The 25,182-nt window shown below is 56.8% G+C and overlaps 1 protein-coding gene across 4 annotated transcripts; it reads left to right on the forward strand.

The window, feature by feature from the left end:
• Nucleotides 1-1,693: 1,693 nt before the first annotated feature.
• MYBPC3 (myosin binding protein C3) lies at nucleotides 1,694-25,123 on the forward strand. 4 transcript variants are annotated; one of them, XM_032282186.1, is made up of 35 exons: nucleotides 1,694-1,800; nucleotides 2,929-3,195; nucleotides 3,843-3,956; nucleotides 4,345-4,443; nucleotides 4,532-4,680; nucleotides 5,952-6,069; nucleotides 6,541-6,589; nucleotides 6,744-6,773; nucleotides 6,946-6,999; nucleotides 7,264-7,266; nucleotides 8,078-8,098; nucleotides 8,366-8,529; nucleotides 10,969-11,101; nucleotides 11,309-11,311; nucleotides 11,426-11,550; nucleotides 11,635-11,740; nucleotides 11,837-12,003; nucleotides 12,842-13,007; nucleotides 13,745-13,851; nucleotides 13,956-13,985; nucleotides 16,862-17,001; nucleotides 17,257-17,337; nucleotides 17,979-18,138; nucleotides 18,824-18,928; nucleotides 19,018-19,206; nucleotides 20,583-20,717; nucleotides 21,368-21,535; nucleotides 22,564-22,652; nucleotides 22,819-23,014; nucleotides 23,232-23,371; nucleotides 23,582-23,741; nucleotides 23,854-23,990; nucleotides 24,263-24,449; nucleotides 24,633-24,668; nucleotides 24,802-25,123. In XM_032282186.1, the coding sequence occupies exons 1-34, from the start codon at nucleotides 1,776-1,778 to the stop codon at nucleotides 24,641-24,643; spliced, it is 3,828 nt and encodes a 1,275-aa protein (XP_032138077.1). In that variant the 5' UTR covers nucleotides 1,694-1,775; the 3' UTR covers nucleotides 24,644-24,668; nucleotides 24,802-25,123. The 4 variants fall into 4 exon arrangements, with proteins under 4 accessions (XP_032138077.1, XP_032138080.1, XP_032138078.1 ...); XM_032282189.1 differs by having other exon boundaries at nucleotides 17,266-17,337; XM_032282187.1 differs by having other exon boundaries at nucleotides 8,081-8,098.
• The last annotated feature ends 59 nt before the right edge of the window (nucleotides 25,124-25,182 follow it).

Here is a 25,182-nt window from a genome sequence, read left to right on the forward strand (position 1 = left end):
GATCACACTCTGAGTCTGTCCCTGACACATCAACGTGGAGTAGGAGGCTTTGCTTATCTGGAAGAGGATACTCTTCAGCATTCCGAGGGCAGGAATTAAGCCCCAAAGCTCCTGTGGGCCACAAAGCATTCTCAGCAGCTGCACACCCAGCAGGACCTTAGACTCAGGTGAATCCCTGGCGGGACCCCCGTGTTCTGTTTGCTCTCTAGTTCCTTGCCACAGCAAGAGAAACACACCAAGTCTTCCTGCAGACGGTAGCAAGAAGTGGCGGTGGACAGCAAGGGAGTGAGGGACTTCCCAACACAGTCAAAGACCTCAGGGAACCCAGATTCTGGGGACATTATCATAAGGACAAACACCCCTGCACACCTCCTCACCCACAGAGGGCTCACGGCAACCCAACACAAGAGAAGGCAAAATGGCATCATGTCTTCATTATGTTAGTTGTTCTCAGGCTGGATTGCATGGTACCAAGACAGCTCATTGCAGGTTTGACCTCCTGGGCTCAAGCGATTCTCCTGCTTCACCCTCCCGAGTAGCTGTGACAACAAGTGTGCGTTACATGCCTGGCTGATTTGTGTATTTTTTGTAGAGGCGGGGTTTCACCATGTTGCCCAGACTGGTCTTGAACTCCTGAACATAAGTGATCTGCTGGCCTTGGCCTCCCAATGTGCTGGGATTACAAACGTGAACCATTTCGCCCAGCCCACTTTTATTTTTTTATTATTTTTTGAGACACAGTCTTACTCTGTTGCCCAGGCTGCAGTGCAGTGGTATGATTTTGGCTCACCGCAGCCTCGAACTCCCTGGACTCAAGCCATCCTCCCACCTCAGCCTCCCGCATAGCTGGTACTACAGGTGCACACCACCACACCTGGCTAATTTCTCTGTGTGTATTTATTTTATTTTTAATTTAATTTTTTTGAGATGGAGTCTCACACTGTTGCCTAGGCTGGAGTGCAGTGGCACAGTCTTGGCTCACTGCAACCTCTGCCTCCTGGGTTCAAGAGATTATCCTGCCTCAACCTCCTGAGTAGCTGGGATTACAGGTATGCGCCACCATGCCTGGCCTTTATTTTTAATTTTTTTTAGTAGGGATGGGGTTTTGCCATGTTGCCCAGGCTGATCTCAAAAACTCTTGGCCTCAATCCGCCCGCCTGGCTTCCAAAAGTGCTGGAATTGCAGGCATGAGCCACCCTACCCAGCCTAGCATTTTAAAAATAAACCCACTTCATACGTTGGTAATCCTGTGCAGTGGGTGCTGCTGTCACCTTCCCTGCTTTACAGATGAGGAAACCAGGTGCTTTGAGATGGAAGAGATGGCAGTGCCAGGACTCAGGGGCAGCCTGGCCCCAGGGTCTGTGGACGTGGCCACTGCCTTAGCAGCCAGCAAGGATGCTGCTGACCCGTCAGCCTCAGGGTTATGGGCCGAGCACGCTCCCACTGTGCAATCTGCTGTGAGCGGGACACACAGGGCTTGGGGTACCCCCGAGGCTCGTCAAAGGTTGGGGAGGCAGAAGCCCTTCTATTGTGCTTCGGCGGTGGTGGGGGGGAGGGACAGGAGCCAGCCAGGGACAGTGTGGCCCTACCTTCTCCCTGGAGAGACCTCAGCTCTCTGGAATTCATCTATATTTAGCAGGTGGCTGGACAAGAGGCAGATAAGCAGCGCCTGGGGAGGGGGGAGGCCCCCATATATAGCGGGAAGGACAGGACCCCACTCAGTCCCTCTTAGGGTGGCCTGTGCCTGCTTGGTGCCTGGTGTGACGTCTCTCAGGATGCCTGAGCCGGGGAAGAAGCCAGGTAGCTCCGGGCCTGGGGTTGGGTCTAAGTGTGGGAGCAGGGGGTGTCTACAATTGGGGAGCAGGACTAGGAGGGAGTTCTTGAGGGGGCTGAAGAGGACATGGCCACTGAGCCCCAGGACAGGCCAGCCAGTCCTCTTGGGTCCTTTTTTGAGTCTCAGTTTCTTTCTCCCAACCCTCTGATGAGAGGTGAAGGTAAACCCAGGGTCAGGGACGCAGAGCGGGGACACAGCCAAGACAGGAAGCACCCGGCGTCAACCCTTTCTCAGAACGCAAAGGGACCCCAACCCTGCCCCATTTCCTTCGCCTTCCACAGCAGGGATCCCCGCAGACAGAGCCCACATTTATGCGGAGTGGAGCCAGGCTCACACCGTGCCCTCAGACGAGTCTCCACTCACTCTGGGTCTCAGTTTCCCACCCTGGGGACTGGGACGGGTGGTGGTGGTGGGCTGGTTCCTCCTGGTTGTGACATTATCTGCTTCATGAGCCTGTATGGTGTGGAACCCATGTTGGGGGTGACACAGTCCCTCTTCTCTGAAGAGGACAGTCAGGAGCCCCTGAACTCAGGCCAAGGGCAGGGAAAATCACAGGCCAGGGTCCTGGGCCTGGGCCGTGCCCTTACCAAGGTTGTCCAGGGCAGAGATCCAGGTCCCCATTCCCCAACGCCCTCCCAGGCCAGCTTTATCTCAGTTGCTGATTCTCAGCCTGAGGTCCCTGGAGGACAAATTTGGCCACATTCCAAAAAGGCAGAGTTCCCTGCCCCCTGCCAAGGGCCCCAGATGGTGGGGGAGGGGAGCTGGGCTTCTCACGGGTGTCTCCAAGCTGGAAGAGTGGCGTATCCAGGGGACACACACAGCACAAAAGTCTTGTTTGGAGGCCAGGACCACCGCCCTGGCTCTCCTGACTACAGGCTGTGTGATTTTGGAGGAGGCACTTAGCTTCTCTGAGCCTCAGTGTCGCCCTCTGAGAAATGAACAGAGTAACCGCACCTACCTCGTAATAATACTGTAGGAGTATTACACGAGGGGATGCATGGAAACTGCTTATCACAGTATTTACTAAGAGGGGCTGCAGGGGTGGGGTGCACGCCTCAGCCAGGGGCTGCTGTAGCCTCCATCTGGCCCTTCAGTCTCAGCTTTCAGCAAGAAGCCACGGTCAGTGGAAGTGGCAGCAGGCAGCCCTGCCGTGTTTGAGGCCGAGACAGAGCGGGCAGGAGTGAAGGTGCGCTGGCAGCACAGAGGCAGTGACATCGGGGCCAGCGACAAGTACATCCTGACTGCAGAGGGCACACGACACACACTGACAGTGCGGGAGGTGGGCCCTGCTGACCAAGGGGCCTACGCAGTCATTGCTGGCTCCTCCAAGGTCAAGTTTGAACTCAAGGTCACAGAGGCAGGTAAGATCCTGGTCAGCCTTTCCTGAGGTGCAGGCTTCTGGGGGGAGGGGCAGCGAGGTGCTTCTCCATCCATCCAGGGAACAGGAGGAGATGCTTTCACAATTTCTTGCCTTTGCTGTGGCTGTGCCCCCACACCCCCCTCCAGGAACGCCCTTTCTCCCTTTTCTGCACATGACCTAAGTACCCCCATGTGCCGCCCTGGCCTGTCCTAGCCATGCAGGAGGTGAGAGACGAGAACAAGGCTCAACCCTGCCCTCCCTCTGCAGACCTCCCTGGGGAGATGACCAGGCACAGATGACACCTTGTGTGCTGGCAGGGAAGCCCCAGGAGGTGTGGGTGACGAGGCATGCAGCCCAGTCTGAGGGGCTGCTCCAAGGCTGGGACAGAGCAGGGATGGACCTGGAGCTGTTAGGGGCAGGTGCAGCGGATGTGGGAACTGATGGCCGGGGACACGGAGGAGAATGTGAGAGGCAGCCTGGCTCTGCAGCTCAGTATGCGCTGCCTCTGAGGGGCCCGGGCAGTGGGGGGACAGACAGGGCAGACTCTCCTCGTTTACAGCAGGCTCAGGGGTCTGATGCTCAGGAGAGAGAGGGTAGAGGGGTCTCTGGTTAGTGGCTGCACCACAACTCCCATCCGATCCCCTCCAGAGAAGGCAGAGCCCGTGCTGGCCCCTGCCCCTGCCCCTGCTGAGGGCACTCAAGCCCCTGGAGAAGCCCCGGCCCCAGCCGCTGAGCTGGGAGGAAGTGTCCCAAGTCCCGAAGGTGAGAGGGGCTGGGGCAGGGAGGGGCAGGATCTGTGGGTAGGGGGTGTCTGGGGCAGGTCTCAAAAGCCTTTGCTTGACCAGGCAAAGTGGCTCAGGCCTATAATCCCAATACTTTGGAGGCCAAGGTGGGTGGATCACTTGAGGTCTGGAGTTTGAGACCAGCCTGGCCAACATGGTGAAACCCCATCTCTACTAAAAAATACAAAAACTTAGCTGGGCATGGTGGCACGTGCCCGTAATCACAGCTCCTCGGGAGGCTGAGGTAGGAGAATCGCTTGAACCTGGGAGGTGGAGGTTGAAGTGAGCTGAGACTGAGCCATTGCACTCCAGCTTGGGGGATAGAGTGAGATTCCGTCTCAAGAAAAAAAAAAAGCCTTTGCTCACAGGGTCAAGCTCAGCAGCTCCCAGCGGCCCCACCCCTGAAGCCCCCGATGACCCCATTGGCCTTTTCGTGATGCGGCCACAGGATGGCGAGGTGACTGTGGGTGAGTGTGAGCTGCTGTGCCCAGTCGGGGGTGGGAAGGGGGGCAGCAGGACACTCCCCAAGCCAGGCCTGTCACCCTGCCCTCGCAGGTGGCAGCATCACCTTCTCAGCCCGCGTGGCTGGGGCCAGCCTCCTGAAACCACCCGTGGTCAAGTGGTTCAAGGGCAAGTGGGTGGACCTGAGCAGCAAGGTGGGGCAGCACCTGCAGCTGCACGACAGCTACGACCGTGCCAGCAAGGTGGGTCCACCAGGGTCATGGGGACATGAAAAGAGGGGACATGGAGAGCTCTGGAAGGCAGAAGGCACACAGGGAGGCACACACGAGCTGCAAGCCAGGGGCATGGGGAACCGATGAGGCAGGTTGAGGGCCAGGGGCCCACAGGGAGATCCTGGAGGCCACGGAGCATGATGAGGCTCACAGGAGCACTGTGGGGGACATGAGAGACTTGGAGGATGTGACTCTCTCAAGGGGGCACCTAATAAGGCTCAGGGGCCTCTAGGAGGGCTCAGGAAGGCTGGAGTACACCATGAAGTCTGGGGGCAACAGCTAGTGGGTTGTAAAGCCCCCGGATGGGTGAGTATCAGAGCTCAAGGGACTCTCAGGGATTGACCACAACAATTCCTTATTATACAGATGAGGAAACCAGAGCTTGAGAGGTTAAGTAGCTGGGCCAGTGTAACTTAGACACAGGTCTAGAAACTTAAGCCTTGTTTTCTGTGTTATTTCATTTTTGTCCACCCTGCCCACCAGAACCTTAGATTTAAGTCTAACCCTTGTGTGTACACTCCAAACCTCTGCTTTTCCTAACCTTCCACAGTCCTGGGCCAGGAGAGAGGCCTCTAGCAGGAGAGGGCCAACATGTTCAGCTGTGCGGGCTGTACACTGCGCAAAAGCACTATGTTTCACCACATGTGCCAGCAGATGGCAGTCATGGGTTTTGAGATGGTCCCCTTTCTCTTAACCCTGAAGGTGAGAAGGTTGATGGGCATTTGTCACTCCCAGCCTCCTTTTTTTTTTTTTTAAATTTATTTGAGACAGGGTTTCGCTCTGTTGCTCAGGCTGGAGTGCTCACTGCAACCTCCACCTCCCGGGTTCAAACAATTCTGCTGCCTCAGCCTCCTGAGGAGCTGGGACTACAGTCATGTGCCACCATGCCCGGTTAATTTTTGTATTTTTAGTAGAGATGGGGTTTCACCATGTTGGCCAGGATGGTCTTGATCACTTGACTTTGTGATCCGCCCGCCTTGGCCTCCCAAAGTGCTGGGATTACAGGTGTGAGCCACCGCGGCCGGCCATTTTTGTTATTTTTAGTAGCAATGGAGTTTTACCACGTTGGCCAGGCGGGTCTGGAACTCTTGGTCTTATGTGATCCACCCTCTCAGCCTCCCAAAATGCTGGATTACAGGCATGAGCCACCACACCAGCCACTCCCAGTCTTGTTTTAGGGTGAGGAGCTTTGTCCCCCGGCCCCTGGTGTTCCCTGATGCCCCCTCCCTCCATGCACACAGGTCTATCTGTTTGAGCTGCACATCACCGACGCCCAACCTGCCTCCGCTGGCGGCTACCGCTGTGAAGTGTCCACCAAGGACAAATTTGACTGCTCCAATTTCAACCTCACTGTCCACGGTGAGGGGACCTACTGCCTGTGCTGGGCTCGGGCTCCCTGTGCACCTGCCTCCCTTTCCCAACACTAAGAAGGATGTCTCCTCCTGGCCAGACACGAGTGCTGACCACGTGCCCGTGCTGCGGTGTGAGAGAAACCCCAGGCTTGCAGGGGTGGGGTGGTTGCTTAGGGCTCAGTCCAGGTCTCATCGGGGTGGGACTCTGTTTCATCATCTTGGTGTCACAAGGGCTGGCCCAGGGCCTGGCACTGTCTGGATGTTTGGTGGATGGGTGAGGGTGCGTTGAGAGTTGGGTGGGAATTGGGGACAATAAACAGTCCCACCTCCCTGGTACCTTGACCCTGGGGAATGCTGGGAAGGTGAGATCCACAGAATGGGCAAGTCTGTGAAGACTCAGAGACCACCCCCAGGGCAGGGCTTCTCAAATGGCCCCCTCTGAAGCCCTTTCCCCCATCTTTCCACACTTTGAACCCAGACGCCATGGGCCCCGGAGACCTGGACCTCCTATCAGCCTTCCGCCGCACGTGAGTGGCCATCCTCAGGACCTGGGGGAGGCCAGTGCTGGATCTGAGGCCCTTCTGGGTCTGGATTGGGGGTCAGGGCAGAGGTGAAGTCAGAGGGGTTGTGGGGAGATCACACTTCCCGGGTGGGTGAAGATACTGAGTCTAACTCCCACAGGAGCCTGGCTGGAGGTGGCCGGCGGATCAGGTACTCGTGCCCCAAGCCCTACCTGCACCATCCACAGACCCCTGGGGGTCTGAGATGGGTAGGAGCCCAGTCTGGCCAGCGTCCCTTCCTCCCTCCCCACCCTGCTCCCTGTCCTGCTCCTAAGCCCCCTCCAGACCCTCACTGCAGCCTTACCAGGGGTCCCTCTCCATAGTGACAGCCACGAGGACGCTGGGATTCTGGACTTCAGCTCACTGCTGAAGAAGAGGTGAGTCCTGGGTGGCAGTTCCGGGGCAGGTGGTGAGACCTGGCTCCAAATCCCAGCGCTGTAGCTTGCCAGCTGTGTGACCCTGAGCACATCACTGCACCTCTCTGAGCTGGTGTGTCTGTTGAGCCACGATCCCTGTGTGGGAAGAAGTTAAAGGGCTCTGCAGACGTTATGTCTCATGAACAGTCATCCTCAGTGTCCCCCACGGCCACTCCACACTTGAGGCTGCAAAAGTAACTCTGGGGACCCAGAAGCAATGGAGAGAGAGTCCCCAAAGCTGCAGGAATTATCTACCAGGCCGGCCCAACTGACTACTTTCTCTCTGTCCTCTCTCTCCCTCTCCCCCCGGCCCCTCCCTTATGGCTGATGCTGCTGTGGCCCAGAGAGTAAGAAATGGGGTCTGGGTGTTTGGGGTGGCAGGGCGCTGGTGGGCCAGGAGGATCCTGTCCCCTCTCTGAGGGGCTGTGGTGAGAGGCGCGGAGCAGGGTGCAGCTCCCCACAGACTGGGGTGAGTCTCTGTGCCTTGGGCTTCTCCTGCCATCCCCTATTTGTCAGAGCTGAGGAGGGATACGCGGTGGCTCACGCCTGTAATCCCAGAACTTTGGAAGGCCGAGGCCGGTGGATCACCTGAGGTCAGGAGTTCAAGACCAGCCTGGCCAACATGGTGAAACCCTGTCTCTACTAAAAATACAAAACAACCAGGTACAGAGGCAGATGCCTGTAATCCCAGCTACTAGGGAGGTTGAGGCAGGAGAATAGCTTGAACCCAGGAGGCGGAGGTTGTAGTGAGCCAAGATCGTGCCATTGCACTCCAGCCTGGGCGACAGAGTAAGACCTTGTTTTGAAAGAAAGAAAAGAAAAGAAAGAGAGAAAGAAAGAAAGAAAGAGGAAAAGAAAAGAAAAAGCAACGCACACAGGCGGTCCTGCCAGAGTCTCTGGAGCAGCATGGGTGCCCTGCAATGCAAGGATGGAAGCTCAGAGAATCGGGAGGAGGTGAAGACCATGGATGCGGTCCGGGACTTTGAGGGGAGGCACCTGCACCCCTCACGTGTTTCTGCCCTTTCTCCCTGCCCTCGAGCAGCAGTTTCAGGGCCTCGAGGTGAGTGTCCAATCACAGCCTAGCACCCTCATCACCCCTCCTTCTGCCAGGAACCCCTCCATATCCCCAGCCCCCCTTATGCTCCCTCGGCCCCCAGACCTGACCTAGGACTCAGACCACCTCCAGCTGCCCCACCAGAAGGGAAGGGGCAGAGGGGCAGGGGTGGCTACAGCTCCTTATTCCTGGGCCCAGGAAGCCCCACCCGGGGAAGTGGGGTTGGAGGGCTGCAGACTTGCCCCTGGCCACAGCCTGGACTGCGGGACACAGGGACTCAAAGCTAGAGGCACCAGCAGAGGAGGACGTGTGGGAGATCCTGCGGCAGGCACCCCCATCCGAGTATGAGCGCATCGCCTTCCAGTACGGTGTCACTGACCTGCGGGGCATGCTGAAGAGGCTCAAGGGCATGCGGCGAGATGAAAAGAAGAGCACAGGTTAGCCTTTCCCACATGGGAGAGGAGAGGGCACAGGTTAGCCCTTCCCACATGGGAGAGGAGAGGGCACAGGTTAGCCCTCCCCCTTCCCCACAGGGGAGAGGTGGGGAGAGGAGAGAGCACAGGTTAGCCCTCCCCCTTCCCCACAGGGGAGAGGTGGGGAGAGGAGAGAGCACAGGTTAGCCCTTCCCCTTCCCCCCACGGGAGAGGAGAGGGCACAGGTTAGCCCTTCCCACACAGGAGAGGAGAGGGCACAGGTTAGCCCCCCACCCCCTCCACATACATGGAAAGAGCAGAGTCCGCCTTAGCACAGAGACACACAGGAAAGAAGGGCTCAGGTTAACCCCTCCTTGTGTAGAAAAACCCAGGAATGCCCAGGTTAGCCCCTTTCCTCACAGACAGAAGAGAAGGGCAAAGGTTGGGCCAGGACAGCCACAAGGAAAAGGACAGAGCTTAGGTTAACCCTCCTCACCAAGGAAAAATCAGGCTACTCTTTCTTTCTCTACCTTCTTCTGAAAAGAAATGAAGCCCAGTTAACCATCTCCACGCCCCAAAGAAAAGGGAAGAGGGCTGGTAAGCTGGGAGAGCCACACACAGGCCGAGAGAAGAGCCTGGTTAATCTTCCTCCCAGGCAAACAAAGCAGGAGGGCTCAGATTAGCCCCCCTCACCCCCAGGCAGGTGGAAGGAGGAGGACCCAGGCTAGCCCTTCCCCACCGAGGTACTGACCAGGGCGGGTGTGAGCCGGGAAATCAAGGGCCTCAGATGCCTGCTCCCTGCCACGTCTGAGTCTAGCATGGTGCCTGGCACACACCTCCAGCACTCTATAAACGTCAACTGAATAGACGGGTCAGCTTCCGTGCAGGGTATGCGAGACGAGCCCCTCCCAAAGCACACATACAAAACATACATGCTCGAAGGGAAGGGGAAAGGAGCTGCTTAGTCCCTCCCAGCTGATCTCCCCCAGGCCCTCTAACCCTCTGCCCTGCCTCCCTCACCCCATAGCTAGGTGACCTCACCCTTACCTGCGCTGTGGCCCTATTTAAGCCAGGGATCCCCTGGATGCCACCAGTGTGCCTCTGGGTTAACCTCTGAACTGCTGAGCCCAGAGGTCACCAAGCAAAGGCCTGCAGGTGCCTGAGGAGGAGCAGATGGAGGCTGGCAAGGCAGACGGGCACCTCCAGGGGCAGGGGTATCTTCCAGAAATACCAATAATAGTAAAAAGAGTGAATTTCCTTGAACCCGGGAGGTGGAGGTTGTGGTGAGCCGAGACCATGCCATTGCACTACAGCCTGGGCAACAGGAGCGAGACTCCATCTCAAAAAAAAAGAGCGAAACCCTTCCTAAGCTAGGCACTAGGTGCTTTTACATAATTGTCTCATTTAATTCTCAGAACACTGTGATGGAGAGACGGTGACCATTTCCAGGCTGCTAAGGAGGAAAGCGAGGCACAGAGAGGTTAGTTAGGGAAATAGCTCAAGGTCACAGAGCACCTGGCATAGATCTCTGCCCCTCCGCAGCTGACTCCAGGCCCAGCCAGAGCATTTGAGGACTCAGGGGTCCTCTGCTGGGTGGATGGAGCCCCCACCTCCTGCCTGGGCTCAGCAGCAACTCGGGCTTTTGCAAACACTGCCGCAAGAGGAGGCATTGTCGCAGGGCAGGGCTGGGCTGGAAACCGAGCTCTGCCACATGCCTGCGGGGCTGCTGGCGTTGGGCTGGCCGCCTCTCCGAGCCCTGTTTCCCCCACCGCAGCAGCCAGGGGACCATCGCACTGGCCCTGGGGGCTGAGATGGGAGTGAGAGCGCTGGTGGGCAGAGAGGGCCGCTAGGTGGGAACGTCTGGCAGGAGAACAAAAGTCAGGGGTTGCTGAGAGAAGAGAAGGCACATCTGTCCCAGCCCCAGTTCTCCTTCTGTCTTCTGGAAGCCCCTAACCCAACCCCTGAGCTGAGCAGGTGGAGAAGACCCCAAGGAAGACAGAAGGACAAGGTCAGATAAACAGAGACAAGGAGATGGACAGACACATAGACACAGATAAAGAAATAGAGACAGCATGCCTGTAATCCCAGCACGATCGCCTGGCCAACGTGGTGAAACCCTGTGTCTACTAAAAATGCAAACATTGCCTGGGCAATGGTGGCAGGCACCTGTAATCCCAGCTACTCCGGAGGCTGAGGCAGGAGAATCACTTAAACCCAGGAGGTGGAGGTTGCACTGAGCCGAGATCACGCCACTGCACTCTAGCCTGGGCAACAGAGCAAGACTCTTGTCTCAAAAAACAAACAAAAATTAAAACAACAAACAGAAATAGAGACACAGAGAGACAGGTGGAGGCACAGTGGGGATTGGGTGAGGAACTGGGCCCCAGCCCCAGCCCCAGTAGCCCAACCTGGGGGAGCAGGGTGTGGGCAGTGGGGTGGCCGGGGCTGAGGGATGGTGCTCAGCCTTTCAGAAGAAGCTGGAGCCGGCCTACCAGGTGAGCAAAGGCCACAAGATCCGGCTGACCGTGGAGCTGGCCGACCCCGACGCTGAGGTCAAGTGGCTCAAGAATGGTCAGGAGATCCAGATGAGTGGCAGGTGTGGCCCGGGGTCGGGGGGGGCTGGGGTGGAGGTGGGGATCCCCACAACCTCACCTCCTGCCTATCTACACATGCGTGTCTGTGGCTCTCTGTGGCTCTCAGCTCATCTCTCTGGGTCTGATTTCTTGTCCTCTTGCTCTCTCCTTTTGTCTCGGGCTCACTTCCTCCTGTTGGGAATGCTCCAATGACCCCTTCTGTTCCACAGCAAGTAAGTTTCCCTCTGGATGGCTTGGGGTGGGAGGCACAGGGGTTACCATGGGGCGCCCTGGGCCCGGAGGTGCGTCCCTGGCTCTCCTGCCACTTCCCTGCGGCCCCTACCCAGGTACATCTTCGAGTCCGTTGGTGCCAAGCGCACCCTGACCATCAGCCAGTGCTCGCTGGCAGACGACGCAGCCTACCAGTGCGTGGTGGGTGGGGAGAAGTGCAGCACAGAGCTCTTTGTCAAAGGTGGGCCTGGGACCTGGGGACGTGGGGACCTGGGGAGGAGACGGCTCAGGGGAGCCAACCCTCACGCTCGCCCTGCCTGGACAGAGCCCCCCGTACTCATCACGCGCCCCTTGGAGGACCAGCTGGTGATGGTGGGGCAGCGGGTGGAGTTTGAGTGTGAAGTTTCGGAGGAGGGGGCGCAGGTCAAGTGGTGAGTGCCAGAGGCATGGGACAAGGGGTAGGGCTGGGTGTCGGGGACATCTGCCCAGAAGAGGCCACAGAACTTCCCACCTGCCCACCTGTCCAGGCTGAAGGATGGGGTGGAGCTGACCCGGGAGGAGACCTTCAAATACCGGTTCAAGAAGGACGGGCGGAGACACCACCTGATCATCAATGAGGCCACGCTGGAGGACGCGGGGCACTACGCGCTGCGCACCAGCGGGGGCCAGGCGCTGGCTGAGCTCATCGTGCAGGGTGAGCCTGGCTGGGGTCGGTGGGGAGAGTCTTCAGGGCTTGGGCCCCTCAGCCCCCACCCCACCCCACCCAGCCATGCAGCGGGAGAGCAGGCAAACCCAGGCTCAAGGCTTCTGTGACTTTAGGCCGTCAATAGCCAAAGCCTCACCCTTCTTATCTCTAAAATGACGACGCTGCTGGGTGAGGTGGCTCACGCCTGTAATCCCAGCACTTTGGGAGGCCAAGGTGAGCGGATCATGAGGTCAAGGGATCAAGAGCATCCTGGCCAACACGGTGAAACTTCGTCTCTACTAAAAATACAAAAAAAGGTTGGGTGCGATGGCTCATGCCTGTAATCCCAGCACTTTGGGAGGCCGAGGCGGGTAGATCACAAGGTCAAGAGATCGAGACCATCCTGGCCAACACGGTGAAACCCCGTACCTACTAAAAAATACAAAAATTAGCTGGGCGTGGTGGCGCGCACCTGTAGTCCCAGCTACTCGGGAAGCTGAGGCAGGAGAATTGCTTGAACCCAGGAGGCAGAGATTGCAGTGAGCCGAGATTGCACCATTACACTCCAACCTGGGTAACAGAGCAAGACTCTGTCTCAAAAAAAAAAAAAAATGACAATGCTGAGGCGACAGCTCCAGAGGGTACGAGAGGGTCAGATGGGCCTGGTGAGCGTCCCCACCCCTCGAACACCTGAGGTTCCTTGTGTGCACTGCGCCATCATAGGCAAACATGGCACACACAGGCACACACGTGTTTTCACATGCCTGCACGCACCCAGACACGTGCGCACCAGCGCCTGAGAGCCCACATACCCTCCCGAGCTCAACAGCTCTGCCACGCTCCGCAGAGAAGAAGCTGGAGGTGTACCAGAGCATCGCAGACCTGATGGTGGGTGCCAAGGACCAGGCCGTGTTCAAGTGCGAGGTCTCGGATGAGAACGTGCGGGGTGTGTGGCTGAAGAATGGGAAGGAGCTGGTGCCCGACAGCCGCATAAAGGTGTCCCATATTGGGCGGTAAGTGCAGGGCAGGCGGATGGGACAGGCAGAGACTGAGATGGAGACAGAGAGAGAGACGGGGAGAAACAGACAGAGAGAGATGGAGGACAGAGAGGCAGAAGCACAGAGACAGGACAGAGACTGAGACAGATCCACAGCGTGGGAGAAACAGAGACGAAAAGACAAAGAGACACAGACAGAAATTGCTCTATGGAGACAGAAAGCTATGGACAGGGAGGCACATGCCACACACAGAGGAGAGTTCGTCAGAGACAGAGAAGAACAGAGGGACAGAGACAATGAGGTGGCAGGGAGACACACAGACCGGGTCAGGAGCTCCCCAGCGCCCTCCCCCAACTTGTGACCAGGGCAGGGCAGGAGGCCACCAAGGAGGCTGGCTCTGGCCAGAGTCCCTCCCTGTGTCTCCGCCCTCTTGCTCATCCCCAGAGCAACTGGGCTGGCGGTGCTGGGCCTGAGTTCACAGAGATTAATGAGACCTAGGCCCTGCCCAGTCTCCAAGGTGCCAGCCAAGGGGATGCTTTGATGTAGAAATCACTTCTACACTGTCTACCTCTGAAAGCACATGAAAGAGCTGGAAAATTTGATAACATAGAAAAAAAAAAAAACATTAAAAAAAATCAGAACACCAACAAGCCAGGGTGAGGTGAGGGCCTCCTGGGGCCCTGGCTGGGGTGTCTGTCAAGGCCAGGGGTATGTGACTGAGTGGGGTCCCCTGAGCCATGGCTCCCCCGCAGGGTCCACAAACTGACCATTGACGACGTCACACCTGCTGACGAGGCTGACTACAGCTTTGTGCCTGAGGGCTTCGCCTGCAACCTGTCGGCGAAGCTCCACTTCATGGGTGAGGCTGCTCTGGGTTAGGGTGGGTGGGGGCAATGGGCCCAGAGCCCCTGTCACTGGGTTCTGCCTTTACCCCCGTGCCACTTGCTCTTCTTTCTCTTGCAGAGGTCAAGATTGACTTCGTCCCCAGGCAGGGTGAGTCTCGGGGCCCTTGAGTCTTGGTTCTGCCCATTTTCCTGCAACCCACCCGCCCAGGTCTCCCCTCCACTCACAGAGGGAAGAGCAAGCATGAGGGGTGGGGGCCTGGGGCCCAGCACCAGCTTTGCCACTCATGACCACGGGGTCAGTTATAATCTCTGTGAGCCTCAGTTTCCTCTTCTGTAAAATGGGAAGAGGAAACCTACCCCCATAGCGTAGTTATTCTTTCTAAAAGATTAGCTTTTTGTTGTTGTTTGTTTTTTGAGGCAGAATCTCGCTCAGTCGCCTAGGGTGGAGTGCAGCAGCGCGGTCTGAACTCACTGCAACCTCTTCCTCCCCGGTTTAAGAGATTCTCCTGCCTCAGCCTCCTGAGGAGCTGGGGACTACAGGCGCCTGCCACCATACCCGGCTAATTTTGTATTTTTAGTAGAGATGGGGTTTCACCATGTTGGCCAGGCTGGTCTTGAACTTCTGACCTCAGGCGATCCGCCTGCCTCAGCCTCCCAAAGTGCTGGGATTATAGGCATGAGTCACCATGCCTGGTCACATCTTTTCTTCGTCTTTAATTTTATTATTATTGCTTTTAGAGACAGGATCTCACTGTGTTGCCCAGCCTGGAGTGCAGTGGCGTGACCAAAACTCACTGCAGCCTCAAACTCCTGGGCTCAAAGAATCCTCCCACATCAGCCTTCCAAGTAGCTAGGATTACAGGTGTGCAGCACCACATCTAGATACTTTTTAAAGATTTTGTAGAGACAAGGGTCTTGCTATGTTGCCCAGGCTGGTCTCGAATTCCTGGCCTCAAGAGATCCTCCTCCCTCAGCGTCCCAAGGAGCTGGGATTATAGGCACAAGCCACTGTGCCCAGCCCTTTTCTTCTTTTGGAAGTACCTCTTATGCTTTTATTTTATCTTTATTAATTTATTTTTTGAGACAGTCTCACTCTGTTACCTAGGCTGGAGTATGACGGTACGAAGTCAGCTCACTATAGCCTCTGCCTTCCGGGCTCAAGCGATCCTCAGCAGTAGCTGGAACTACAGGCACACGCCACTGTGCCGGCGAATTTTCGTATTTCTTGGTAGACACAAGGTTTCTTTGCCATGTTGCCTAGACTGGTCTCAAACCCCTGAGCTTGAGTGATCCACCTGCCTTGGTCTCCCTAAGTGCTGGGATTACAGGCGTGAGCCACCGCGCCTGGCCCTCTCCTTTTCCTGGTTTTAAATGAAGCTTTAGTCAGCTCAGGGGCGGTGGCTCATGTCTGTAATCCCAGCACTTTTGGAGGCCGAGGCGGGTGGATCACCTGAAGTCAGTAGTTTCAGACCAGCCTGGCCAACATGGCAAACCCCGTCTACTAAAAATACAAAAATTAGCCTGGTGTGGTGGTGCATGCCTGTAGTCCCAGCTACTTGGGAGGCTGAGGCAGGAGAATCGCTCTAACCTGGGAGGCAGAGGTTGCAGTGAGTGGAGATTGCTCTTAAAAAAAAAAAAAAGCTAGGCCAGGCGCGGTGGCTGGCACCTGTAATCCCAGCACTTTGGGAGGCCAAGGCAGGCGGATCACCTGAGGTCAGGAGTTCGAAACCATCCTGACCAACATGGTGAAACCCCGTCTCTAAAAAATAAAATAAAATAAATAAAAAATAGAAAAAAAAACTATTTAATTTGATTAAGTCTCACCCTGTTGCCTAGGCTGGAGTGCAGTGGCGTGATCGCGGCTCACTGCAACCTCCACCACCTGGGTTTGAGTGATTCTCCTGCCTCAGCCTCCCAAGTAGCTGGGACTACAGGCACGCACCATCATGCCCAGCTAATTTTTGTATTTTTAGTAGAGATGGGGTTTCACCATGTTGGCCAGAATGGTCTCCATCTCTGGACCTCGTGATCCACCCACCTTGGCCTCCCAAAGTGCTGGGATTATAGGGATGAGCCACTGCGCCCGGCCCAAGATTAAGCTATAATCAGACATTCTACAAGTTTAACTTTACGAAAATAATCTAGACTGTGCCATACTCTGCGTGCTTTCCAAATTGGGTTCATTGAACATTGTTAACCCACTTGCAAGGTGTTCTCTGATGAAATCAGTTTGGGAAGCAGTGAACACCTGCCTCACCTCTTGTTGATTCAGAAGTGTTAAGGGCTCTGAAACATCCTGCTTAGGTAAAGAAACTTGCCTTTGTTTAACTTTGTCTAACCAAGGGTGGATTCCTGATTTATTTGGCCAGGGAACCTTTTAAATGTGTGTGTGTGTGTGTGTGTGTGTGTGTGTGTGTGTGTAGACTGGTGTTCCCCCAGTTTTCAAAATGCTATGCTAAGTGATCTTACCTGAATATTACAAGCCTCCCAGACAACGTCCTGGGGTGATGGGAATGTTCTAGATCTTGGTTGGTTTAATGGTTACGTGGGTGTACTTACAGTCTACAGTCAGATCTGTGCATTTTATCACGCATAAACTATACCTCAATACAAATCTAAAAATACCAATAAGTGGGCCGGGCATGGTGGCTCATGCCTGTAATCCTAGCACTTTGGGAGGCCTAGGCAGGCGGATCACCTGAGGTTGGGCGTTTGAGACCAGCCTGACCAACATGGAGAAACTCTATGTCTACTAAAAATATAAAAGTTAGCTCGGTGTGGTGGCGCATGCCTGTGATCGCAGCTACTCGGGAGGCTGAGGCAGGAGAATCGCTTGAACCTGGGAGGTGGAGGTTGTGATGAGACAAGATTGCGCCATTGCACTCCAGCCTGGGTGACAAGAGCGAAACTCTGTCTCAAAAAAAAAAAAAAAATCGGGACTCAGCTTCCCTAGTGGCCTCTCCCCAGTGACCTGTGCCCCTCCTGGGCTTCCCACTCCTCTGAACTGCGTTGCCTCTTCCGCAGAACCGCCCAAGATCCACCTGGACTGCCCGGGCCGCGTACCAGACACCATCGTGGTTGTAGCTGGAAATAAGCTACGTCTGGACGTCCCTATCTCTGGGGACCCTGCCCCCACTGTGATCTGGCAGAAGGCCATCACGCAGGTACTGTGGGTCCCTCCTCAGTCTCCCCGTCTGTAAGATGGGTGTGTGGAACCAGCCAAGTGCTAGGGCCTGCTGCACACCCCTCCCACATGTGCACGCCCTGCTGCTGGCTACCCCCCGGTAGAGCAGAGGCTCACTGGCCAGGGTGCAGGCAAGGTGGGCAGTGTGGGTTGGGGGGTGGAAGAAGAGGCAGAGGGGCACTTCCAGGCTGAGTCAGCTCCTCTGCCCTCTACTTCCCTCCTGCCCTGTTGCCAGGGGAATAAGCCCTCAGCCAGGCCAGCCTCAGATGCCCCAGAGGACGCAGCTGACAGTGACGAGTGGGTGTTTGACAAGAAGGTGAGTGAGGCTGAGGTCAGGATGGGCTCGGTTATCTCAACCACTTTCTACCTACGTGGTGTCCAGCCCTTGGCGAGGTCTCCATGGAGGTGCCACACTTGACCAGGTGTGTCGCCGCCCCCGGCAGGGTCCCTGTGGGGCCCTCACACCTGAGGCAGGGTCTCTATGGAGTGTGCTGATGACCCTCACAAGGGCGTGGACACCCTCTTGTTGCCAGAAAGCCCTCATGACTAGGCTGCTTCCTGGCTTCCCTCATCCTGAGCTGACCTTGACCCTGACCTTGACCTTGTGCTTCCTCTCAACTCGGGGGTCGTTTCCGAGGCACTTTTCTGCCAGTGTAGCTGCCAGGGTCTAGCTCCTGCCTGGCACTGTTGGTTCTTCTGAAGGGTGGGGTCTCGCAGGGTCCTCACAATAGCTCATCTCAGAGGACAGGTGGCTGCCCCAGGTCCTGTGATAAAGCTAGAGTCCAGGCCCCTGCCCTCAGTTGGTGCCACACAGAGGATTTTGAATCAGATGCTGACAGTGCAGTCTTCCCTCAGGCTGTGTTCCCCTCATGGACCCCAGGTCATCTGGCTGTTACGGAGGCTACAGGGGCCTCTAGGGTCTGACTTGGATCTCACCCCAACTCCCCCTCCCCCCAGCTGCTGTGTGAGACCGAGGGCCGGGTCCGTGTGGAGACCACCAAGGACCGAAGCATCTTCACAGTCGAGGGGGCAGAGAAGGAAGATGAGGGCATCTACACGGTCACGGTGAAGAACCCTGTGGGCGAGGACCAGGTCAACCTCACAGTCAAGGTCATCGGTGAGGCTGGCTGGGGTCCAAGCTGGAGAACACAGAGGGGCAGCCCCAAGGAAGACCCATCTGTTCACTCATTTAGCCACTTGGCAAACATCACGGGCACACTCCCTGAGCTGAGCGGCAATGGGGCAGGTTTTTCTGCCCACGAGGGCCCCACTCTGGGGGAGATGGAGACAGACGCATCCAGCAGATTTCCCGCTACACTGCTGTGCATGAGCTGTGTCCAACGTGGTGTGGGAGCACTGGGCAGACAGCCATCGCTGCTCCTGGGGGTGAGGCCTTTAGGAGGCTGAGAAGATGGTGAGGAAAGGCATCCCAGGCAGAGGAAACTGTACAAAGGGGTGGAGAAAGGAAAGGCCTTTTGGATGTGGAGAATGAATGAAATGTCAGGGGAGGACTGGGTGGGGTTGGGTGGATCAGAGCCAGGACAGGGGTGAATATGGGCATGGAGGAGCCTTAGAGGATTGATGGCAGGCTGGCCACATGATCAGAAATGCATCCTGTCGAGACCCAGCCTGGACAACACAGTGAGACTCCGTATCACTTCAAAAAAAAAAAAAAAAAAAAGAAGGAAATAAATGCATTCTAGAAAGATCTCTTGGGATCTGAGGGTGGTGGGGGCAGCCTGTGTCGGTTAGTTGAGTGGGAAGGGGATGAACAACGTTACCTAAGGCCCCACCCCCTCCAGACGTGCCAGATGCCCCTGCGGCCCCCAAGATCAGCAATGTGGGCGAGGACTCCTGCATGGTGCAGTGGGAGCCACCTGCCTACGACGGCGGGCAGCCTGTCCTGGGTGAGTGCGAGGGCACCGGAAGGAGCCCAGGGAAGGCGGTGTGGGGGTGCCTGGGTCCCAGACCAGAGCTGCCATCTCCGCCGAGCCAGGCTACATCCTGGAGCGCAAGAAGAAGAAGAGCTACCGGTGGATGCGGCTGAACTTCGACCTGATTCGGGAGCTGAGCCATGAGGCGCGGCGCATGATCGAGGGTGTGGTGTACGAGATGCGCGTCTACGCAGTCAATGCCATTGGCATGTCCAGGCCCAGCCCTGCCTCCCAGCCCTTCATGCCCATCGGTGAGCCTGCCTGGCCTGCTCCTGCCCCCTGCCCCATCCCCAGGCAACAGCCCCCAGTAACAGCAGCTGCTCTGCAGGCGGCCACGCTAGACACTTATATCCACGGTCTCCTTTCATCCTCCACGGGGGATAGTCAGCCACATTTTACAGATGAGGAAACAGGCTCCAGCAGTTAAATGACCTGCTTGAGATCGCCCAGCTGGCTGGGGTGGGGCTGACTCTCACGCTATGCGGACCCCTAGTTCACTTTTCAAGCCTCACTTTCCATGTCTACAAAAGGGGAATAATGTCACTGCCTGCCTCAGAGAGCTGTTAGGATGATATGGGAGGACCAGGCAGGGTGTCTGGCATCCAGCAGGTGCTCAATACATGTTCATTGTCCCCTGTTCCCCACTCCCTTCAACCCAGGGTTTGTCATCTATGGAATGGGGCAAGGACTGTGGTTAGTGGAGGGCTCTGAGGGTGTCTGTCTGTGGAAAGAGTCCTGGACCAAGGCTCAGAGATGGCAGAGGCAGCTCCATGGTCCCCGGGAGGCCAACTGGAGTCATCCCTCCCTGCAGCCTCAGTGTCCTCACATGTCTAATGGGGTCTGAGTGGGTAGAACAGGAGCTGAGGGTGTGGCAGGGCTCTGGAGGACACCTGTCCCCACCAGGGTGGGTGAGTCTGGGGGCAGCCATCTGTGGCAGGGGCAGGCCCAGGGACCCCTGGGCCCAGAAAGGAGGCACAGCTTGGGAAGATGGCAGGAAGTGGGGCCTGTGGGAAGAAGGGTCCAGGCCTGTGTTTTTAGGGACTGACTTCTGGAGTTCAGCTCTTAGCTCACCTAATCATATGGTCCCAGGAAATGGCCATGTTTTCCTGTAGTTTTATTCTCTCTTTTTTCCCTCCTTTTTTTTTTTTTTTTTTTGAGATGGAGTCTCACTTTGTCACCCAGGCTAGAGTGCAGTCCTGGCTCCATTTCACCTCCCTGGAAATTCCACCTCCCGGCTTCAAATGATTCTCCCACCTCAGCCTCCGGAGTAACTGGAATTACAGGCATCCACCATCGTGCCCAGCTAATTTTTGTATTTTTGTAGAGACGGGGTTTCACCATGTTGGCCAGGCTGGTCTCAAACTCCTGACCTCTGGTGATCTGCCCACCTTGGCCTCCCACAGTGCTGGGATTACAGGCGTGAGCCACTGCGCCTGGCCGTCATTGCTGTTCGTTTTCAAAACAATCTACAGACATGTCTTGTAACGGAGCCAAAATATTCCTTAAAGTACCTGAAAGCCAGCAGAACAAGAAGTCCCCTCTGTGTGACCAGTGGGCAGCTCAGGGTCTAGGCCGTGGACCTCCAGCCTCCCCAAGCTTGCTCAGACCCCTCCCTGACCTCTCCCAGGTCCCCCCAGCGAACCCACCCACCTGGCAGTAGAGGACGTCTCGGACACCACGGTCTCCCTCAAGTGGCGGCCCCCGGAGCGCGTGGGAGCAGGAGGCCTGGACGGCTACAGCGTGGAGTACTGCCTAGAGGGCTGTGAGTGTCCGCCCACCAGCCCTCCTCCCTAAAGGAAGAATACGCTCACCTTGCCACTGAGCAGATCCACGCGTAGGTCAGGTTTTTGGGCCCACTTTTGCCAAACATTGAGGACATCCAGAGAAATATCTGTCCTGTTTTCAGAAGCAAAAAAGCTTGCCTAGTGAAAAGTGCAGAGTAAAGCTGGCTGCAGCACTTCTTCGAGCAGCGCGAAATCAGCAGCTACATTTAGAAAACATATTTCTTTTTTTTTTTTTTTTGAGACAGAGTTTCACTCTTGTTACCCAGGCTGGAGTGCAATGGCGCGATCTCAGCTCACCGCAACCTCCGTCTCCTGGGTTCAGGCAATTCTCCTGCCTCAGCCTCCTGAGTAGCTGGGATTACAGGCACGCGCCACCATGCCCAGCTAATTTTTTGTATTTTTAGTAGAGACGGGGTTTCACCATGTTGACCAGGATGGTCTCGATCTCTTGACCTCGTGATCCACCCGCCTCGGCCTCCCAAAGTGCTGGGATTACAGGCTTGAGCCACCGCGCCCGGCCAGAAAACATATTTCAGTCCTGGAGATTCGTATCAGAGGGGTGGGCAGCGGGGATGGGGTGTTAACGCTGACATAGCCTGTGGCCTTGCCTGCCCCTCCCCATCCCCAGGCTCAGAGTGGGTGGCTGCCCTGCAGGGACTGACGGAGTGCACGTCCATGCTGGTGAAGGACCTGCCCACAGGGGCCCGGCTGCTCTTCCGAGTGCGGGCACACAATATGGCGGGGTCTGGAGCCCCTGTTACCACGACGGAGCCGGTGACGGTGCAGGAGATCCTGCGTGAGTGCCCTTTCGTGCAGTCACAAGACCTGCCACTGACACCCCAAGCCCTTGGTGTTCAGTGGAGGTGGGGACAGCCAGGGAGGCCCTGCCAGAATGCTGGGCAGGGACAGGAGGGGTTGGAGCCATCATCCATGCACTAGGCTCAGGAAGAAAGCACAGAGAGGGTGGCTGGGCATCCTGGCTCACGCCTGTAATCCCAGCACTTTGGGAGGCCAAGGCGGGCGGATCACTTGCGGTCAGGTGTTTGAGACCAGACTGGCCAACATGGTGGAACGCCATCTCTACTTAAAATACAAAACTAGCTGGGTATGGTGGTGCATGCCTGTAATCCCAGCTACTTGGGAGGCTGAGGCAGGAGAATCACTTGGACCAGGTGGCGGAGGTTACAATGAGCCGATATCATACCACTGCACTCCAGCCTGGACGACAGAGCGAGACTCCGTCTCAAAAAAACCCAAAAAACCAAAAAAAGTGCAGAGAGGACTTTCTTGGCCTATGTCAACCCCCTAGTTCTGGAACAGGGAAAATAAAGGCCACGGTACCCACGCTCTCTTCTAGGAGTCTCAGCTCCAACAGTAAGTATTGTCTGTGTTGTTAGATTGGTCCCTCTGGGGTCCACTTCCCATTGCTCTGTTCCTTGTCCCAGTAAAGGGTCCATCTTTTGTAAAGATTGGTTCTCAAAGCTGGAATGAGGCAGCAAACTGGGGTGGAACAGGGCAGAGGATGTAAAAGCCCAGGTTTACACCTTGACCTGTGACTTACTAGCTGTGTGACTCCAGTCAAGTTGCTTACCCTCTCTGATCCCTGCCTCATGAAGCAATGTGGTGAGGCTCAGGGGGAAGCCAGCTGGGCCTGGGCAGGCTGGAGTTGCTGTGTCCTCAGGAGCTAAAGGAGGCACAGGGCCCAGCAGGCAGCTTTTTTTCTTAGCTGCAGCTCTCTGGGCCTTGTCTCAAGGGAGGATGGAGCCATGGAGGCCCTCAGGGCTGTGGTGGGACCTCACTTGGCTCCCCACTCTGCACCCACAGAACGGCCACGGCTCCAACTGCCTAGGCACCTGCGCCAGACCATTCAGAAGAAGGTCGGGGAAGCTGTGAACCTCCTCATCCCTTTTCAGGTGGGACCAGCCTCCTTCCCTGTCCCCCAGGGGAGAGGCTACAGTGTGCTGTTCCCAGCCAGCAGACTGATGGCTCAGGGCTGGCCCGATCTGAGGTCCCAGAGACTGGGGTGTTGGCTGGTCTTGGGAAAGAGCCGAGTTCAGTTTAAGCTTTTCCTCCCCTCAGGGCAAGCCCCGGCCTCAGGTGACCTGGACCAAAGAGGGGCAGCCCCTGGCAGGCGAGGAGGTGAGTGTCCGCAACAGCCCTACAGACACCATCCTGTTCATCCGGGCTGCTCGTCGCGTGCATTCAGGCACTTACCAGGTGACAGTACGCATTGAGAACATGGAGGACAAGGCCACGCTGGTGCTGCAGGTCGTCGGTGCGTGGCCAAGGCCTCCCTGAGCCCCTTGTTTCCCATCCCTGAGCAGGTCTGCTGGGGCCAAGGGCCGGGCCAGGGGACCCAACCCACAGCTCACATTTTTCAGTCCAGTACCCAGCAGGGTACTGGCTGGCAGGGGTAGGGGGTCCCTGGAGCCCAGCGTCACCCTGCTCACTGTCAGGAGGTATGGTGACCCGACTGGGTATGTCTCTCGCAGACAAGCCAAGTCCTCCCCAGGACCTCCGCGTCACTGATGCCTGGGGTCTTAATGTGGCTCTGGAGTGGAAGCCACCCCAGGATGATGGCAACACGGAGCTCTGGGGCTACACGGTGCAGAAAGCCGACAAGAAGACCATGGTGAGCCCAGGGTCCCCACGTGCACCCTGCCTAGGCCCGGCAGACCCAGGCCCCAGCCACCCTTTGCTGTCCTCACCATGGACCCCTCACCCTCCCTCTGCCGTCCCGAGTCCCTCCACGGTAGGGGTGGAGATGCCAGGGGCACCCAGGAGGGGCTCTTGGTGTCAGGGAGGGCCTGGCCGAGATGCCTCCCCTCCCTCCCTGCCCCAGGAGTGGTTCACGGTCTTGGAGCATTACCGCCGCACCCACTGCGTGGTGCCAGAACTCATCATCGGCAATGGCTACTACTTCCGCGTCTTCAGCCAGAATACGGTTGGTTCCAGTGACAGAGCGGCCACCACCAAGGAGCCCGTCTTTATCCCCAGACCAGGTGCGGTCCCCTCATTCCCTGCACCAGGGGCTGGGGCAGGGAGGCTGTGGGAACAGGGAGGGGGGGCCCAGCTTGGTGTAGCCGTCTCGGTACCAAGTCCTATTACCAACAGGCATCACCTATGAGCCACCTAACTACAAGGCCCTGGACTTCTCCGAGGCCCCAAGCTTCACACAGCCCCTGGTGAACCGCTCAGTCATCGCGGGCTACACCACTATGCTCTGCTGCGCTGTCCGGGGTAGCCCCAAGGTAGGGAACTTCAGGCTGTGGTCCAGGCTGGCTCATGGGCCTCAATGTCGAGTTCTCTCCACCTTGGGGTATACGGGCCGGGCTCCTCTCCCTGAGCAGGGCTGTGGCACTCACTGTTGGTTCTGTGTTCATTTCCAGCCTTGGGCATAGTCAGGGACTCCAGTGGGAAACCCCCAAGTAGGGGCCCAGGGAAACACAAATGCATGTCCCCGGGTCCCTGCCAGGTCTCTCGGCCTGGATGGCTTCCCTCCCTCTCCTTACCTTATTTGTAGCCCAAGATTTCCTGGTTCAAGAATGGCCTGGACCTGGGAGAAGATGCCCGCTTCCGCATGTTCAGCAAGCAGGGAGTGTTGACCCTGGAGATTAGAAAGCCCTGTCCCTTTGATGGAGGCATCTATGTCTGCAGGGCTGCCAACTTACAGGGCGAGGCACAGTGTGAGTGCCGCCTGGAGGTGCGAGGTGAGGAGCCCCGGGGCTGGGAGGTGGGAAGAGCGGGGCAGCAGCAGGGACCCTGGCTTTTGCTTTGTTGTCCTGGGCCAAGCAGCTGCTCTGGCTGCACAGGCACGGACCCTGTCATGTCCAGATGGGTACTGGCTTCCAGAAGGCTAGGACACAATGACATGACCTCCTTCTCTTCTGCAGTGCCTCAGTGACCAGGCTGGCTCCACGGATGGCCAGGTATGCAGTCCAGACAACCTGACACCCAGGCACAAGTCAGCAGCTGAGCTCTGGCCCTTGGTCCCAAGGCAGCTGTCAGGAAATGGGAGGCTGTAAGGGCCTCCGTTCACTCCTAAGATAACCTTTGTCCTAGGTATAACTGATGCGAGCCCTGTGCCAGAAGCCTGGAGGGAAGTTGGGGAAATCCCTCTCTGCTGTTGGATGCGTGTGTGACAAGTGCGTCTCCTAGGCTGCAGTGCGGGATCAGCAGGGCACTTGTGTTGGGTGGGCCTGGGTAGGTGTTGCAGACTGGTCCACAGGGCTCCTGACGGAAGCTCTTGGATCTTTGGAGTGAAATGGGGGTGGCCTCAAGAAATGGTGTCTGGGGACATATCTTTCTGGTCTGCCATGTCTTCCCAATGTATACTAGGCAATAAAAGATTAGTGGTCACAGAGAACTCACTCTTCTTACTCAATTTCAGTGTGCCTGTTTTCATAAAAATACACAGGGGGCCGGGCGCGGTGGCTCAAGCCT

The sequence above is a fragment of the Sapajus apella genome, unplaced genomic scaffold (genome assembly GCF_009761245.1).
Source record: "Sapajus apella isolate SASKATOON/1434 unplaced genomic scaffold, GSC_monkey_1.0 scaffold14, whole genome shotgun sequence".
Taxonomy (NCBI): domain Eukaryota; kingdom Metazoa; phylum Chordata; class Mammalia; order Primates; family Cebidae; genus Sapajus; species Sapajus apella.